General features: G+C 40.7%; 3 protein-coding genes across 3 annotated transcripts; all 3 read left to right on the top strand.

The window, feature by feature from the left end:
• Positions 1-1,327: 1,327 nt before the first annotated feature.
• LOC110960630 (gap junction beta-4 protein-like) lies at positions 1,328-2,749 on the top strand. Its single transcript, XM_022207951.2, has 2 exons — positions 1,328-2,166; positions 2,255-2,749. The coding sequence occupies exons 1-2, from the start codon at positions 1,631-1,633 to the stop codon at positions 2,526-2,528; spliced, it is 810 nt and encodes a 269-aa protein (XP_022063643.1). The 5' UTR covers positions 1,328-1,630; the 3' UTR covers positions 2,529-2,749.
• Positions 2,750-4,347: 1,598 nt separating this feature from the next.
• On the top strand, positions 4,348-6,432 carry LOC110960638 (gap junction beta-3 protein-like). Its single transcript, XM_022207962.2, has one exon. The coding sequence runs from the start codon at positions 4,640-4,642 to the stop codon at positions 5,369-5,371; it is 732 nt and encodes a 243-aa protein (XP_022063654.1). The 5' UTR covers positions 4,348-4,639; the 3' UTR covers positions 5,372-6,432.
• A 1,133-nt stretch (positions 6,433-7,565) lies between these two features.
• tmem54b (transmembrane protein 54b) lies at positions 7,566-18,389 on the top strand. Its single transcript, XM_022207952.2, has 6 exons — positions 7,566-7,721; positions 8,815-9,011; positions 11,362-11,421; positions 14,482-14,673; positions 16,987-17,133; positions 17,270-18,389. The coding sequence occupies exons 1-6, from the start codon at positions 7,709-7,711 to the stop codon at positions 17,600-17,602; spliced, it is 942 nt and encodes a 313-aa protein (XP_022063644.2). The 5' UTR covers positions 7,566-7,708; the 3' UTR covers positions 17,603-18,389.
• The last annotated feature ends 900 nt before the right edge of the window (positions 18,390-19,289 follow it).

Raw genomic sequence — 19,289 nt, 5'->3', positions numbered from 1 at the left:
AATCTAAAATTGACTGCAGGGGACCCACACATGCATCACTGCATTTTTGTGCTCTTGGAGAATGAGCATCAATTCCAGCGTAATCTAATATACCTAAATTTGATTGTCCAGCTTCACGCAGACAAGTGCAGACAATGTCCAAACCATATTATACAGTCTGTGGTCTAAACCCAAAGGAATACTTGATTCTGGCTGATGTGGTTGTAGATATTCCCTCTTAAGAAACCGTCCACTGTGGAGGCAATGGTGCCGGCCAGCAGACCACCTCACTTATGTGGGTCGATACACGAGCTGAGTAACTTCTTTGTCTAGAACCAGCAGTCTAAGGGAGTAAAATGGAGGCTGAAGTTTTGGAAACTTTATAATTGCCCCATTTGAAAATTGCATTTTCTGAGTGCAACAGCTCCTTTTAAACAGTTGAAATATACCACTAATTTTGGATTTTAGTGGTATATTTCTTACAGTATTGTCTCTGAGATTGTTAATTAATTTAAATCTGAATCAACCAAACATCAGTGAGCTTTAAAGAGCTACAGGATCTCGCAGCAGGTGCGAGGCGAGGAGAGCATTTGCAAGCCCTTTATTATATCAGGGCCTCTCAAAACTACTTACCCTGGAGTAGGCACTTTTTTCCTCTACAAGGACAGTTCTTGTGATCAGAATGCACACAGAGGTTCAAGCCTTTTCCAGAATTGCCTTTTGTTTCTCAAGGCACTGCAGGAACTCAGGGCAGGCTGAAGGTGGCACAGATGTTTAAAGGAACAGCCTCCTAAACCACCATCTCAGCTTCTCTGTTTCCATTGCAGAAACGTGCCAAGACAACAACAAACACTAGTAGCAGGATGTAGCTTCAGTTGTATGAGCATGTACTAAACAGAACAATGGAGGTTTGTTATGTCAGCCTGTGTGAAGAACTTTATGTTGTTGATATCAATGTCCGAGAGCAGAGGACTCCTACTTGATGGGGGCATCAATTAATTAATTAATTTAAAAGCCCACTGTCATGTTTGTCAAAAATGAAGCTTGTGCAGTAGATGGCTAACTTAGCTTAGAGTAAATGCTCTATTCAAAGATTCTTTAAAAACCTGCCTATCCCCTTGTGATTTTGGACGGAGTCAGATCCGTTTTTTCAACCCTGCTTCCAGTCGCAGTGCTTAGCAAAATACTCTTAAGGCTTCATTTTCAATAGCTCACTGTAGAAATGCTTTCAGTCATCTCATCTAATTCTCAACTAGCGAGTCATTATTTCTATTGCCCAATAAAGCATTTCTATAAGTATCTTAAATTTAATTTGTAGTGTGCTGGTTCTGGGTTTGTGTAAATTAATATGCATAGTATTAGCAATCCCTCTATCTCTGTCCTGCTTGTTAGTCAAAGTGTTTGCTATTGCCAGTCCCACTAGTGACTATAGCTGAGTCTCTATTTGCTTTATTCAGTATCTCTCCCTCCCCTTCAACCTGTGCCAAGAAGGCAGTAGCATTAAGAACAATATTAAAGACTCTTTGTGCTTGACCTGCCCTGTTCAGAGTGAGTCCAGGACATCTGCATTTGAGCACGAAGCAGAGTGTGTGCCTAATTTCGGGTTGTTTAGGGTTGATTTTCTCTTCAACCTGACATCTCAAACAGCGCCATGAACTGGGCCTTCCTCGAGGGCCTCCTCAGCGGGGTGAACAAGTACTCCACTGCCTTTGGTCGCATCTGGCTTGCCATCGTTTTCATCTTCAGACTCTTAGTGTTCCTGGTGGCCTGCGAGAAAGTCTGGGGTGACGAGCAGAAGGACTTTGACTGCAACACCCGCCAGCCGGGTTGTCACAATGTCTGCTATGACCACTTCTACCCCATCTCCTACACCCGGCTCTGGGCTCTCCAGCTGATCTTTGTCACTTGTCCGTCTCTTCTTGTGACTCTCCATGTGTCCTACAGAAAAGACCGGGAGCGCAAGCACCGGCTGAAGAATGGAGAAGACAGCGCCCCTTTGTACGATGATACAGGAAAGAAACGAGGAGGTCTCTGGTGGACCTACTTCTTCAGCTTGCTGTTCAAGATAACAGTGGATGGTGTGTTTGTCTTCTTGCTGTTCTACATCTATGAAGCCACCTTCTTCCCTCCGGTGGTCAAGTGCAGTCAAGACCCATGTCCCAACGAGGTGGACTGCTACATTGCCAGGTAACATTCATCTTCAAGATTTTAAATAGCAAAAATTTCATAATCTCCATCCTCTAACATGTATTCTCTTCAACAATGTGTTCGTCAGGCCAACAGAGAAGAAACTATTCACTATCTTTATGGTGGTGACCAGCTTCATCTGCATATTCCTCACTTTTTGCGAGGTCCTCTACCTGTGTGGGAAGAGGTTCGCTGAGTGCTGTCGAGGAGGATCTCTCCCCATGAGAGAAAACTCCTTCATGATGAGCAGAACTCCCCTCACTGAGAAGCCAAGCTCGGCGTACAACGGGCCTGCACTGGAGAAGACCAAGGCGGTCGACGGAAAAGCTTCAGCGCCGGCGTACACCATAGCAGTCTCCTGAGAGACATAATGAGTTTGACTTATGAGAATAAAATGCAACTCTAAGTCTAAATTGTCTGCAATAGCATAGAAGTTTTTCAGAAATGTTGTTTACAGAAGTCATGTAATTTTTGAAGCATTTTACATGAGCACACGAGAATGACCCCATGTTTTTGTCCTTTAATAATGTCAGCTGAATGTGTATGTAGAGCTTTTTTGAAATAAACGCTTGATCTGAAATGACTGATGTAGAAATTATTTATTTTGACTATTTATATGTTACCTATTTTTAAGGTGTCTGGAATAAAATTGCTGAACTCACTGACATATATTGGAAACAAGACAAATATATATTTTCAGTCTATTTAAAAGTCATGAACTAAGACCAGAAGCAAAAAGAAAGAAAGAAAGAATGAAGGTGTATATTAACACCTCTGTGCAATTTTACTTGACTTTCAATTCCTCCTTCCTATTTTTAGAAACCTAACTCATGAAAATAATGTTAGGTGTGTTGTTCGGGTAAATATTTAATAGAGAACCTGTTAAAACTGTATCACATGTAGTATATCGACAATTTGCAAGTAAGATAGGAGAACAGTATGGAAAACACTGAACTATTAGAAGCTCTAGAATGAAGTAGATCACCCAAAAGTAATCAGCACATCTGCAATGTGATGTACCACATGTGTTACTGTCAGGAGCAGCATTATAGATTAAAAAAGAACACCACTCCTGCAAGTTTCAGACCACCTCAGTTCCATTTAACCTCACCCTGAATTCCATATAAATCAGAACAACATATCAGGAGTAAATCTGTAAAGGACATATCTCAAAACTGAGTGTGCTAATAAGGCGGTGTCTGCTTCACATTGTGTCCCGAGAAAAATGAAAAAGCAAATTCTTGCTATATCTCATTTTGCCGTATCAAATCTCCGTATCTCAAGTGGATTTTGGTTCCTGAGTGCTTGCTCAAACAAATGTTAGGTGGTGGCTGTATGTAATAGTGATTTACCAAAGGCTCAACATCAGAGTTGCATTATGTAACTGATAAGAGACATAGTGAGTGAATAAGCACACTTAAAAGTTGCCTTTTAAGTTCTACATGTTAGCATATAAATTTGACTAATTTTTATAAAGTCACATTTGGCAGCCAGATTCCTTGTTCAGTAAAACCAACTATCTATACATATTCAATTGGACTTCATTTTTTGTGTATTCATCACATTAACAGTACACCAGGACAACACAGTACCCATAGAAAGTAATGAATGTAATGCTCATTGTTGTCGGAGCTCTTAGCTGACCTTAAGTGTTCAGATAAGATGAAACTCATGGGGAACAAGGAAGGAGTTTGTAATAAATAGTTGTGGGTTTAAAGGGAAACTCTAAGTGGATGCCAAAAGTGGACACGCCTCTAGATTAGCACCAAGAACTGATTCTTCCACCCAAGTTGATATCAGCATCCCACTGAAGGATAACACTGACCACAGCTACCTGTTGAACACAGTAAGTCTATTTCCCAGGCAGAGAGAGGACACAATGGACTGAGTGGAAGTCTTAAGGTAAGTTATGACATTTTAGTCAGGATTTTGTAATTCTTTTTCTAAGATAAAATTATTTTCAGATCTGCAAATCCAATAACATGAGATTTAAAGGCAAATCTGAGAGTTGATTGGTGTGTTTGGAAGGTGCATAAGTTGCAACTTAAAGAACTTTACATTCAAGCTTTAGCTTAAACTTTTCTGAAAGTGTTTGACGTTGAAACCAACCATTGCTGTGTGCTCTGGAGGGTTTTTGTGTTGAACAAGCAAGTATTTCATCAATTATTAAAGGTACTTTTCTTTAAAGTGGCAAACTGTACCTAAGTGCAAACACAACTGAAGGAAGTGGGAGAAAGGTTTGAGGTCTCAGAGCTGTCAGAGTGCTGTTTGAACAGAACACCTATTTAAAATACACACTGGTATGTTTGGAAGATTGTGAAATCAAAGCTAATTTTGCAATTTTTTTCTATGGTTTCACTTGGTAAAAATCTCATGTCTCTAAATAACTGCATAACTTTGTCTTTGTTTGCCTTCACTTTGTTCTAGCTCCCTAGTTTCTAAAGAGTCAAACAAGCAGATCAAAGCAGAGCTCATGGATTGGAAGTTTCTCCAGGGTCTTCTCAGTGGAGTCAACAAGTACTCCACTGCCTTCGGACGGATCTGGCTATCGGTGGTCTTCGTCTTCCGGGTGTTGGTCTATGTGGTGGCTGCCGAGCGGGTCTGGAGCGACGACCAAGGACTCTTCGACTGCAACACTCGTCAGCCTGGATGCACCAATATCTGCTATGATTACTTCTTCCCCATCTCCCACATTCGCCTCTGGGCCCTTCAGCTCATCTTCGTCACTTGCCCTTCCTTCATGGTGGTGTTGCACGTGGCCTACCGGGAAGAACGGGAACGCAAGTACCGAGCCAAGCACGGAGAGGACACTCGGCTTTACGACAACCCGGGCCAGAAGCATGGCGGTCTGTGGTGGACCTACCTGATGAGCCTCTTCATCAAAACTGGTTTCGAGATCATTTTCCTCTATTTGCTCCACTACATCTACGACAGCTTCAAGCTGCCCAGGAAGGTCCAGTGTGATATCAAGCCCTGTCCTAATCTAGTGGACTGCTACATATCTCGGCCCACAGAGAAGACCATTTTCACCTACTTTATGGTGGGGGCGTCCGTCATGTGTGTGGTGCTCAACATTTGTGAGATTTTCTATCTGATTGCTTTGCGGCTAGTAAATCTCAGGCACAGAGGCAGCGTCCACACCTCATCTAGAAAGATCTACCCTAGTACGAAGAGTGATGACAGCAAGTCCTCTCTGAAAGGATAGGTAGAGACCCAGTAGCTAGAACCTAGACATCTTCTTAGGCCTTTAATTGTTAAATTTTCTTTATTATAGGACACGTTCACTTTTCTTTCAAATCTTTAAATTCACATCTTTATGCACACTGAAAGGCCACTGTAATCGTTAAACCTCAGATCCCTGCCTAACACTATTTGAATAAGGCAACCTCTTAAATTGTTGAACTTAGAGAGCTGAAGCCTAATATGAACGCTGAATGAACTTTAAAATAGGGGTCGACAGATACTTTTGTTTTTCAGGGCCAATGTAGATAATAATTATTAATGATAACCAACATTTGGACATTTGGAGTAAAAATGAAAATCTTGGTTATAAATTTAGAACACAAAATTACAACCAAAAACTTTGTTAAAATATCTATAAATATAAAAGAGAACTTTCCAACATTATTCCTTTAGTGTTTTCAGGCTGTTATTTAATGCGTGCAACCAGTAAATTAATGCTGTGAGCGAGCCATTGCTCAGGACAACAGGAGAATCACTACAGATAGAGGCAATTTTATCAGAGCCAAAGCAACATATTTAAAAAAAAAAAAAAAATTATTTTTATTGTTGATCTGAAATAACATTACTGATAATTGGAGAAATGCAGAACACTGGACCGTAACTGGCCAAGCCAATAATCAGTCGATCCTTCCTTTAAAGTACCTTCACTACACATAGCAAAGACTGCAGGTTTTGTCTCCCATCTGTTTACATTAGGAAGGGATTTCCTCATGGCTAAAACTGTGAAAATAATCCTGTGAAAATTTACAACCTTGAAAAAAAGGTGAACGTATCCTTTAAGGGTATTCAAATTTGCAATGTAATTTTAGAATAAAATGGTATAAATGTTCTTTGAAGTATGATGGTATTAGAATTATTTTCTATGTATGATAAGACATTTTTGTACAAGAAGACAGTTCACTGATACAATATGTGACCATTAAATGAAGAAGTCGGTTTTGTGACAATAGTCAGTATAATAAGATACACTGACTTATCATTAATATATTTGTATTTCCTAAGTTTTTTCTTCGTATAATAAAACCTGAGAAAATTAACATCTGAGCTCTCTCCTTTGTCAATAGCATCATTTCTCCACTAGGTGGCCCCAAAGGCATAATCATGTGAAGGCTGAGAAGCCCTCAGGGGAACAGCTGTTCTCAGGGTTCTACTATTTTCCTGTTGTTTATTGTTTGGACTGCATGAAAGACAACTTTGTAATTAATTCCTACAAAATTTTTAATTCATGTGAGATTTTTCCATCATTCATACCTACCATAGACTATATATTGTCATATGCTTGTACTTTTAACGGAACCTGGCTGACAAACTCGTATCTGTTGTATTTTTACCCATCCATGCTTTATCCTATGAAGAGCTGGAGACTTCTAGCTGGTTTAGGATTGCCAGTGCATTGTATGGAGAAGACAAAAAGACAACCATGCACATGCACACCTACATGCAACTTTATTTAGAAACACTAATTAACCCATCATCTTTGAAGTGTGGGAGGAAACAGAGCAGTTGTATTTTTTATATTATATATAAATATACTACGCTTTATGCTAATATTCATATTGCTAGAATATAGTAATGACATGTTTAGAGTTATATAGTTAAATGTTCACATTTGCCACCATCAGGCTTTGATCTGGATGAGAACTTTAGTGCACTACATTTAACCAAAGTTCATTTTAAGATTAAAAAAAGAAAGAAAAAACGAAATAAAGAAAAAAGAAAGACACATCCTACATTAAAGTATGAGAGATTTGCATACTTGATTTCTACAACAGCAAAACACTGGGAGTTTCCAACAGGTGTTCCAACTTCAATTTCAAAATAAAAGCATGCTTGTGCAAGCAAGAAAGAAATAACCATGTTGATGTACACAGGGGATGATTTAGGAAATGCGAAGCATTTTAATCATTAATTCAAAACAGATGACTGCTTAAACAAAACCTTAATTTTGGTAAAATATATTCATTTACTTAAAGCAGTTGCAGTCAGCTGATTTTTTGCTGGTATTCTAAAGTCCACCTTCAAATTTCCATTATAAGTCTTGAATAAGTTTAAGGAATCCTAGCTGCTGGACTTAAAATCACTCTGATATTCTGACATTTAGATAATCAATAATGATGCATTTCAAGGAAGGCGTCCTCAGGTAAGTTTTATTTTGAAATGTCTTCAAAGTGTCATATTCAGTGCGTTTTGCTGCCTGACAAGACAGTCTGAGGTGATCAGTTTGAAGAAAGCAGGGGACACGCTGACCAACTGAACATAGGACCTGCTGTCACCTGAAGCGGATGGTCACCTGACAGAGATGGTCGATACAGGTAATAGATGCACCTGTGGAGCTGTTTAAATGCAGGCAGTGTTTGTTTAAAACTTTCTTTGTTTGGGTGTGGTGGTGGTGTGGTGTGGCACAGCAGCATGGGGATGAGATTTGGTGAAGTGATCGCATTATCATTCTAATAATATATAGTGAGAGTTTTCAAAGTCCTCTGATCTGTTTTGAGCTCTTCACCGTTGGCCCACCTGAGTAACATTTCTGGCTGAACAACTTTGTGAAATGTAAATTGTCACCTCTGCTTGTGGGACGTCTGAGGTCACGCAGGAACATGACAATGAGCATTCCCCAAATATTCAGCTGTGGAACCATCTTGTGAGTGCAGGTTAAAATGGCGACTTGTCCCATGTGACATACATTTGTAAGTGGGTTCAATATGACATGAATCCCCTGTAAAATGATGCAAGAACCAACCTCAGGTGACCAGATAAATTCCATCAAGCAATTCAACTGCATCACATTCTAGCTGCACAGTTCCTATTTGATTCATATTTTTTGGCCAACTTGCACACAAGCTACACAGTTTTTAGCATTAGTTTTTACATTTTGTACATAATTATGCTTTTATGTATTTCTTAAGTCTCTATATCCCCTGTGTGCTCTGCTCTTATCTCTTAAATCTGTATATTCTGTATGTTTAATATGCTGCTGGTTTCTTGAATTTCCCTTGGGATCAATAAAGTACCTACCTACCTATCCTAGTTTTTCCTCAAATGTGGAACTTTTCAAACAGCATTTACTATGATTTTTCTTTAGACAACTTGACCATGACTTCAGTTTAAAGCTGCCTCGATAACACTTTCATCAGATCATCAGTTCTTTTCTCTGCAGTCTGTGTTCTTGCTATCGTACACCTGTTTGGGGCAGTGACACTTTGCCCAGCCTGGACTGTAGCTATGTATGTGCTCAGCAGCTAATCATTAACACAGGTGACATTTCTGCTGCAGTTTGGACATGACTCTTGTATCTCTGATCAATACACCCGGAGCATCACGGACGATCTGAAACCACTGCAACGCTCTGTTTTTCTGTAGAGGGTTAATGTCCCTCTCTTCGCCCTCTCCCTTTCTCCTCCTCAGGACTATGCTGTGGAAGCTTGGAGGAGCCCAAGGCCCTGATGAAGATGGGTCTGAGCGTGGTCCTTGTCGGTCATGTGAACTTCCTACTGGGAGCGCTGGTGCATGGCGTAGTGCTCAGGCACATTAACCTCCACAAGCAGGCCCGGGCCATGGAGTACGCCATCTCCAACGTGGTGGCTCTAACCTCCGGCCTGGTGGTGAGTGTACACGCTGAGATCACTGTGATGCCGTCCTGCAGTATCGCTATAGAACTGTAGTTATGGAGTCGAAGGGAGTTTTGGAACGCACATTTTGTTTTCCGCCAAGGAATGCAAAGGAGTTATGTAACAATTGGTGTACATTTATCTGTCCGTCTGTTCTTCCGTCCATGCACAACATTACTCAAAAACAAACTAACTGATTTGAACAAAATCGTCAGGGAATGTCTAAAATGCCACAAGGACCACCTGAATCGAATTTGGCAGTGATGCTGCTTATGGTCTGGATCCATGGATTTGTTTAGGGTTTCCGTATAATAACGAGATGGTGGCATGGCATCACTGTAACTATGACGACACGTCAACACTAAATCAGCTGCCTGTTGACGATCACATGATTGTGATCCTACTACAAATCGACCGTTGTGTACTTATCAGGACTTCTCCATCAGAAATGATACAAGGAACAATTGATTAAATTGTGGGGGTGTTTTCAAGTTCCGTTAATTCCCGCCGCCTGCTACATATTTGGGTCACACGATTCGGTATCCGCACAAAACATACACATGCATAACACACGCCTGTGCTTGGCGCAAGGTCATTTTTTTTCATTTCTACAAAAAAGTGCTGCATTTCTGAAATTGCCATATGTAGGAATAAACAGCCTGTGCTCTCTGAGTGTTTTTCTTGTTGTGGTATTTTCAGTTGAAGACTCAGTGCACAAGCATTGTTTCTCCTTCAGACCTGTGATACCAGAGGTTAGAACACCGTGACAAGAAAAAGCACCCTTTTGAATGACCTGTTTTTCTGCTTTAATAGGTCTTTAAAAAATAAACACACACAATGTGCTTAGGGTAATTTTTCAGTTTTGATCCACACCTCCAATCTTTCATCGACTGAACGCCAGGCGTGCTCATTCTTAATCCCAGTAAGCTTTTGTTGATGTGACTAGCCTGTAGGGGGGTGTTAATACAAGAATGTGTGTGTTATTCGTAAAAAATAGTTACTAGTAATTGTGTTTCAAGATCTGACATAATTTAAATAGAACTGTTGTCAACCAAAGAAACTCTGTCAGCCTTTTCCTTCAACATATTGACCTGTTGCAGGAGATAAAAAAAAATCAGCATTTTACCTTGAGATGAACTACATTGTCCACAGTGCACCCCACCTGCTAGCATTACTCCACTAATTAAATTCTAAATTAGCAGGAAAAAGCTTGTATTTGCTGAATATTTGGATATTTTATATGATTTCTGAAAATACAACTCCATAAACTGGTGATCCCAAAACAAGAACTATAGAGGAATATAACAGCTCAAGGTTTTTAGATGATCTGCCACGTTGGTTGCTGAGCTGTGATATAAAAAGTTGTGAAGGTGCAGGAGTGTTCAGATGTCATCTGTTCCTCCCTTTGACAAAATAACAAATTTTCTCCTTATGAAAGAAACACCAGTTATTGCCTGACTAATGAGGGCTTGGTCGGATGAGGACATATCGACCGAACAATCAACCGTTCCGCCTAAACCCTACAGCCAATTTTAAGGACAGATTTTTGCCAAAATACAGATAATTTCCAACAGTTCACTCCCTACCACTGAGCATCTACTTCTTAAAAAACAATACACCAATGGATTCATCAGTCTTGTGCCATGAAACATCGTAACTGCTGCTACGAAGTGGCATTTTCTGAAGATGGCAACCAGCACGAGACACAGTGTGAAATGTGTCAGACACTAAAATGAGAATCTTGATTGGATCCTTCTGTTCTTTGGGTTTACTTGTTAAACCACTTTTTCTATGCAGATTGCTTAAATTAAACATGAAAAAGAAAAGCATTTATTTGGCTTGGAGATCTTTGGATTTTTGTCTTCCTCTAGTGCAGCACAGTGGAGTTCCAGTATTCTCTCTCTCACACAGCTCTTCAACTATTTTCTACATGTTCTATATTATTTCTTCATTGCAATCATATGACCAGGTACTGTGCTTCTGGTAGGTCATATTTATCTGATGATCTGGAATTGGTAATTCCGTTTGCTGATGTTTTGAGTTAGATTAAAGTTCAAGGACCAGTCTTTGATGATTTTCTTAAGGCCTCACAGAAACAACTTTGAAAACACACCGACGGGCTTGAAGACATGTTTGTGGTGATAGTACAGCTGTAGTGTTGAAGGAAACTGTCTTTTGACCTTTATGTTGCTGCTGCCGCGGTCTAGATGAGGAGTAAAGAATGTGAAATCATACTGTATTCAATTTTGTGGCATTTTTACATTTTACCTTCCCCTGTTGTGTAGCTGCTCCCAAAGGAGCAATATGAATGTATTTCTAAATCCTATCTGTCTTCTCTCTGCAGGGCGTAGTTGTTGGTGTTCTGGCTATTATTCTGTCGAAAAACAAGAAGAGCAAAGGACTGGTTTGTATCACTTCTTGTTTTTTTTTTGTTTTTTTTATTACAAGCAAGAATGTAGAGTGCATTCTTTTCCCCTGATGTTTTCACTTTGTCTAACTGTCCTGTTTCAAATCAGTGTTTTCATGGCCCTCTGCTACTTTCAGTCTGTCTACGTGCACTGCTCGCTTCCTTTCACTTTGATATTTTACAGCTCTCTCTGTCTTTATTCTCAGCTCCGTCTCAGAACGTATAAAAACCAGCGTGTTGCCTCAGGTGTCTGAATCGTCTCTGTGTTTTTCTTCTCGTCTCTCTTCGTGGCATCTCCTCTGTGTTTATTCAGTCGGCTGTCGGCCTGCTCAGACGGGACTGACGAGGCAGCTCTCTGATCAGAATGAGTAAGCTGCAGAGTGATAAACCACTCCCCGTTTCCTTTGTTAGGGAGAGCCACCTTAAAGCAGGCAGGACTGCGCGAACAGTGAGCAGTCAGATCATCAGCCGTCTTGTTATCTTATTCAGCCGTCCAGTCATCCATGGCATGAATGAAAGCGTGTTAACACATGCCTCTGTCATATGTGCTGGCTACTACAGCTTCTAATCTCTCAGACATATTGCGTTATTTTTTTTGTCGTCCTTTATTGAGTTTTGGTTTAACACCTCAGTCACTCTCACAAATCGAAGCGAGTCACCTTCTGTAAACTTATTGAAGGAGAGGTTTGCCTACCCAGTCTGTTAAGTATGATCATGTGTTGCTGATAACTTCTGTGTGGGAGTATTAGTAGTACTACAGGGCATCCATACAGTCTCTTTACAGTTTTAAGAATTTATTACAAAGGCAGTCGATAAGATATCTTAACCAGATCCGTTTTATTGCAATCAGTGCTTGTCAAAGTTTTTTTCTTCCTCATTTAATAAACCTCGATATGTGCACCATTAGTCGCATGAAGCACATCAAAGTGGAACTCGATTTCTTGCCATGTTCGCTGTAGCATAGCCTCATCAGTGGTGCCAATAGCATCAGAAATCTTTTGCTTCAAGTCAGTAATGTCCCGTATCTTTGTTTGATATATGAATTCTTTAACATAACTCCATAGAAAGAAGTCCTTGGGAGTAATACCTGGTGAACGTGGTGTCAAAGGAATTGGCCCATCCATCGGCCAATCTGGTTAAGATATCTTATCAACTGCCTTTGCAATAAATTCTTAAAATTGGAAAGAGACTTTATGGACACCCTGTATATTTTTCTCAGCATCAAGCAAAACCAACAAAAGTATTCCACCTCCCAGCACTTTGAGGCTCTCCTAAACTGTCTGTGAAACCCAGTCACTCTAAAAGTAAATGTAAGGAGGAGCCATGAACATAAAGTAATTCTCTGACACACACTGATTGGTTTGTCATTTGTAGTAAATGGCATTCACTGCAGAGAAGCACAGTGGATGTGGAATTTAGCCAAAGTAAATGACAGTGCTTTGTGTGTTTATGGTAAAGTTGGACTTGAAGCCTAGTTTTAAACATTAATAGGCTGTCCCGACTGCCTTAATTCTGCCAACATTGTGACCAGACCTTAAATGGGCATAATTTATTTTAAAATAACTTTCTGCAGAGGCTAAAGTGCTCACTATCAGGTTTGGTTGCATTCTGATCACAATGTATCGTGCAGCAGAAATGAGTACGTGCCTGTGCCAAATGATTCAGAATTGTGTCACCTCTCAAGAATTGCATCACTCCTACATTAAACAAGAGGGTATTTACTCATAAGAAAAATCGCAATCGAGACAGACCACATTGACAACACAGGCCCAAAAGTAGGAACAAACAGTGCAACAGAAAATCACTACCCAGATTCAAATCTTTTTTTTTTTTCAATACGTCCACTTTCTTTTCTGATAAAAGATTCAATCCTCCTCAGCATGGAGGACGCGAGATTTCTGGAGAGATGTTTTGCCAATTTTTCACAGTCCATCTTTTCAGCTGCTCTTTGCTGGACGTGGCCGGGTCACACCAAACATCCTGGATCCCATCTGAGCTGAGCAAATTTATCTTGGTCTTCAAAGAATGTGCTCCCAGTGTTCATTAGGCTTTAGAGAAATTCTTGCTATTTTGCGCTGAACAGCAAAGCATATTTTTTTCTGTGATGTTTTCTGTTGTGGTTGAAATTATGAAACCTTCTTTGTCATGTCTGACCTGTCACAGAAACTCTGATTTCCAGTGATAACTCTTTTGCCAAGTCTGAAGCTCTTACCATCTCTTTCAAAGCTACACTGTGAAAACAGTGCACTGTCCCCGGTGTCATTTTTGGAGGATGATTGCTGCTGTTCTGATTCGTGGTACTATGAATCATTACATAGCTCCTAATAACGGCTGCCACTGATTTCTTCCTCTATGTGCAGCCAATGATAGTGACATGCAGGCAGACATAGTCCATGGTCTGAAGATGAGAAAGTTCTGGTGTTCACAGATTTTCTTCCAACAATGGGCATGCAATTATGCTCATTATTTAACTTGTCCATCAGTGATCAGAAGTGTATTCACTTTTGTTATGTTGAGTTTCTACTTCGGAACCTCTATTTTCCGTATAATCCTTCTAAAGTAGTTCTTGATTGTTCATAAGGTGAAATCAGTCTTCAGTGTTTCTTCTATGAATCACTCCCTGTGCTTAAATCCTATCATTTTGTGTTGCACCTGTTTCCTTAGTGCTACTGTATTTGTTCTCTTTGTATAGTCCTTTTTCACAGCACACATTTTCAGCTGTCATGGCACAAAAAAAAAACACAGGATGATGGATAATGATGGATCAGTTCCATTAGGAGTCCCAGAAAGCCATGACAATGAGTCAGCATGCGCGATAACAGGTAGAGGTAGAATCCAGCCATCATTAATACACCTGAGCTTTTCCTGCTGTGACATGTCAAAGTATGTGCTGTGAAAAAAGCACTATTGATGTTGTTTACTCTTTGTCAGCCTTTTATCTATTTACTGCTGCAGACGCCCCAGATTTCCAAGTGGGAGCATTAAAGCTTCGTCTTATCAGTCATCAAGATTTTCTTTCCTGATTATTTTAGCTGTGTGTCTCTTTTTCTTCCCCAGACGTGGTCTCTTTTCACCATCAGTCTGGTTGCGGCTCTCATGGCAGCAGCGTCGGCCATCGGGCTCTTAGTGTCGGTGGTGAGGGCCGTCATTCACGGTGGGCGGAGCCTCCTGACTCACTGCCGCTTCCCCGACGCCATTGGCTACTCCAGCGTCACCAACGAGTGTCCCTTTGACCCCACGCGCATCTACGTGAGTGTATTAGTGTGTGTGACAGATGCTGAGATCAAGGCATGAACTGTGACCTTTGGCGCAGCTGCTGGCTCTTTGAACAGATGACCGTTGCCACTGCGGCATGAACACAACAGAGCAGTGAGGCTGTGCGTCATGGAGTCCATTTTGAGTCTGTGTGTACAAAGGGTGTGGGAGGAGGAGTGGGAAGCTGGACTGTCCGTTTTCTCTGTCACTCAGTCAGTCACACTGTGCGGCTGACGGGCTGGTGGCACAAACGCTGACCCGACCCTGTCGGTCCACTTCAGGCTGTGTTCTGTTCCAGTGTGCTACAGATGGACTGTCAGGCCCGCTCAGCCTCAATGCTGCATCCACACGTCAACACCACACTGGCATTTTAACACGTCCTGTAGTTGACAATTTGTCAGTTACGTGACCTTTGTCTTGGACTGGTTTTATTTATGACACAATACATTAATGGTGGAGCCACTGTAGATACACACAGTGAAGGTTTTGATTTATACAGAATTATATTTCACCCATTAATAGCACAAGCACAGCACTCGGCAGATGTACAATCATCCATTGTGTTTACATTCTTTCAACCACATTTGTGACACAGTGCACCAGTGGGAGGGCTTGACTCATCCCATTATTGAAAAAGAGTCTACCATCATACAGTCCTGTTTACAACTCAACCTGTCATTCACTGTGGTACACAGTGGTAATTACAGAGTGCCACTCTCCACCACAGTGTGCTCGCACTTGTCTCTGTGGCAGGTGTTTCACACCAGTCTGACTGAACAGATATGTCTGTATTTTCAAATCCTTTTCCAGTTGTGGATTTAACCCCTAAAAGCTCATCTCTGTGTAGAAAAGTTCCTTACTTCATCAGCTGTATAGACATTAGGTGGTTTCCCTTCATAGATATAAGCTTATTGAGCTTTTCTGCTATTTGTTTACAGCTATCTTCACTAACAGCCACTGCAAATTTGTCATAGAAAGCACAGTTGCGATCTCTGTGGCCTAACCCTAACCCTAGCTCACATTTTTTCAGGAATCACACAGCTAAGGCCTAGTTAGGGTCACTAATTTATAGTCACATAACTCTGTCATGACCCGTAAATTTCCAACTTCTTTACTTGACTTTAATGCAATTTAAAAACTACACATTTTCCACTTCAGCACCATGTACACCAAAAATGACATTGTCATACATGTACATCTGTTTACATCAATCTAATTTAGCAAAAAAAGGGCATGCAACTGGTAGACATTTGTCATGCTTGTTTAGGCCAATGTGCAGTGAGAAGCTGCAGAATCTCAGAATCTTTAGGCAACGAGCTAGAAACTAACTTTTTTTGGGTGAACTTTGGTCTTGGTTTCGTAGTTTTGGTGTGTATCAATAATATTAAATGGACTGTCATCGAGTTGGTACACTGCAGTTTGAAGGTAGAAGTGCTCATACACAGTGTTGACTGAACATTTTGTTCATAGTGACTTCTAACATTAGAAACATTTTAGGGATTTTTTAACTAGGTAAAATGGACAGGTTTTCACCAGAGAGTGTCTTTAAACAAATCCCCAGATTAACCAAACTTATTTGGAAAGAGAAAAGAAGGGACAATAGTTTCTTTTAAACACAAACTGTCCAAGTGTTCCTGAAATAATGGATTTACGAGAGTCTTCTTGGGTGTGCTTTCTTCTTGTCTTAGATATGAAGTTTGTGATAAACCAGATTTAAATTGCATTCCAACTCAGGAGTAACTAACTTTGTCGCAGCCTACTGAGAATGCAGACCATGCTGTTCAGTAAGCACTGCATATTAGCTAGGGACCTCCAATATGGCTGCCAGAGGGTGCATTACATCACCTGACAGTGTGTTTTGGACTTCTGGTTCTGATACGCACAGTTGCTTAGAGGCAGTAATGATGGTTATGCAAGGTTTATTTTCTGTGCTTCTTGCATATTTCATTATGATTTCCAAAGAAAGCTCCAAACTTCGAGCTGTAAACTTTTCATTCCCTTTGTAGTCTGCAAGTCAGCATGCCTAACAAAAGGCGGCTCTTTTTCCTTTGAATTCCCTCTGTACACTTTTACTTTGATACATTCTGTTCTGCATATTTTATTCACAGTGCCAACTCTCCTGTGCACACTGAAATTCCCTGACTTGCCGGTGTTGTTTTGCGGCGCTATGTAGTCATCTGAGAACAAACAAGGATCTGTGTCACATCATTACCTGTACTGCATCTCCGTTTATGTGAGGCAGCTGAGCACTCCTGCCTCTGAATGGTCCAGTTGGTAACTCCCCTCCCCCTCCTCTCCCCCTCTCAGAGTACCACTCTGATCCTTTGGGTGCCTCTGATCGTGACTTGTGTCATCCAGCTGGTGTTTTCCGCCCGGTGCTTTGGTGTCTGCATGTCCTTCCTGGGTCTGCCTTGCTGCCCCACCAGGAAGAGGCCCAGAGACTTCGGCAGAGCGGTGAGATTTCGAGTCAAACACACATGTAAAAATGCCGCACTGAAAGCAAAATCCTTAATTGTGAGATGGTGCATAGGACAGTGGGGAACTGTTTAAGAAATTAGATCATGAATTGCCGTAATTTCTGTTTGTATAGATTAATGTGGTAAGGCCAATTGAGGAAGTTGCTCAATATACGGCGCCTCCAAGAAGCTACAATGAACCTCCATCACGCCACACTGAGCTTCCGAGACACCACAACGAACCTTCAAGACGGACCACTGCACCACCAAGGCAACATCACCGACCTCATCCTCCCCGCCAGCACCAGAGTCTTCCTCCCTCAGAGAGACGGCCTCTTTACCAACCATATAGAGAAAGGTCAGACAGAGAAAGGGCAGAAACAAGGGCTGGCAGTCAGCAAAGGCCACCAGAGCAACACCAGCTGCTGCAGAGGGGTGCACTGGAAAGGTCCAGCTTCTGGATTTAGCCATATTTGACATGTCAGACCTACTTGAAGAGTGAGACACAGGGCTTAGAGGTTGTTTGCTGTAAGTTTTAGCTACTTTACCTGGAATCAAACACACTCACAGCCCTCGATCCCTATCGGTACTTCACAGCTATGACCTCAGAGACTGAAGATGGTTTATTTAGTGCACCTGATGTGTGAGTTTTCTCAGGCTTGGACTGTTTACATGGTTTGAAAAGATCCCAGTTATGTGAGTTTGTTCTTATTTTCGTCTTTCTACGTATGAGAGACAAATTATCAGGAGAGAAAACCGAGCTAAAGTGAGCTCGAGAGTGAGGAAATGGTGACGGTCCTTAATGGAGTAGTTTGATATTATGGGAGATAACTCATTTTCTCATCAAGAGGTGGATGAGAGATTGATATCAATCTAATGTCTGTGACTTACGGAGCTACAGCTAAAACAATAGTTAGTTTACCTTTGCATTGAGACTTGATGTAGGGGGATATGGGCAGCTAAGATAAACATCAAGCAACAACTTATGTTGAATGAAAGTGTGAATATTACAAGCTGTGGTTTTTCATAGAAGTTATTGATGCTTTCTCATGATGTCCACAGCATAAAAGGCACAAGATAAACACCACTTATTGTTATTTGGGAGTCACAAATCATGTTGCCATTACACATTTTGATATACATTTTAAAGAACCACATTGGTTAAACTTAGTGGAAATGGCAAAATTCTAAACAACTTCCCCATTTTCGCAAAAAAAAATCGCCTCTGGACAACATGAAACATACCCAGTACCAGCTGATATCAACAAAAGAACCAACTTTCTTGACTGAGAACAACTCCTGATGACTTTTCTATATTTTTCTTTCATGGCCAACATTTTGTTAATTCTGCCATGGATATGATTTTATCATCAGCCTCACATTTACGTTTGTCCTCCAAATTTCTTTACATACAAGAATGGGAACAACTTTCCACTTTTTGAGTTGTTCCAACTTTAGGGGGTAAATTTTCATTGTTGGGAACTCATTCTTTGCAAATTATTCTGACACCCGATGAGTGCAATCATCTTTCATGGTGCTTTAGCTACAGGGCTCCCTTGTTGTCACATTGAATAAATTAGCTAATTTTGTCATATTACATACTTGTAGGAGTTTGTGAAACCGGTTATGAGCAAACTCCCTCTAGCTGATATGATATGAACAAAGCATATTTGCCACTTTTGTTTGCTGGAGCTGTGATGTCCTAGAATATCGACACTTTAGCTGTTGTATGAAATTAGCTTAGCTTGATGTTAAATTTGAAACAGAGAAAGAGCTAATCTAACAAAATTAACTACAGGTCTATCAGCGCTGCTAATGAATACCATGTGTCTAATTGTATTTAGTGCGTACCCAAGAAAAAAAATAGCCAGTCCAGCTGTTCTGCACTGTTTCGGTTGTTATGCTAAGCTAAGCTAATTGTCTCCTGACTCTGAGCTTAATATCAACATAATATACTTTTAGTGTGGTATGAATCTTCTCACCCAAATCTCTGTACAAAATGTACTTCCCACAATGTTGAACTACTTCTTTTAAGGTTTGGATTTACACATAAAAAGAAGCTAGGCAAGGCAGAAATTATCCACACGAGTGAAGCATTATAGCACGCAGAGTGTGTGTGGGAATAGAGCCTCATGTTTGAGCTACCTGTGTGAA

Source organism: Acanthochromis polyacanthus, chromosome 11 (genome assembly GCF_021347895.1).
Source record: "Acanthochromis polyacanthus isolate Apoly-LR-REF ecotype Palm Island chromosome 11, KAUST_Apoly_ChrSc, whole genome shotgun sequence".
NCBI lineage: Eukaryota > Metazoa > Chordata > Actinopteri > Pomacentridae > Acanthochromis > Acanthochromis polyacanthus.
The sequence above is the reverse complement of the archived record's forward strand: the minus strand, read 5'-3'. Positions and strand labels throughout refer to the sequence as shown.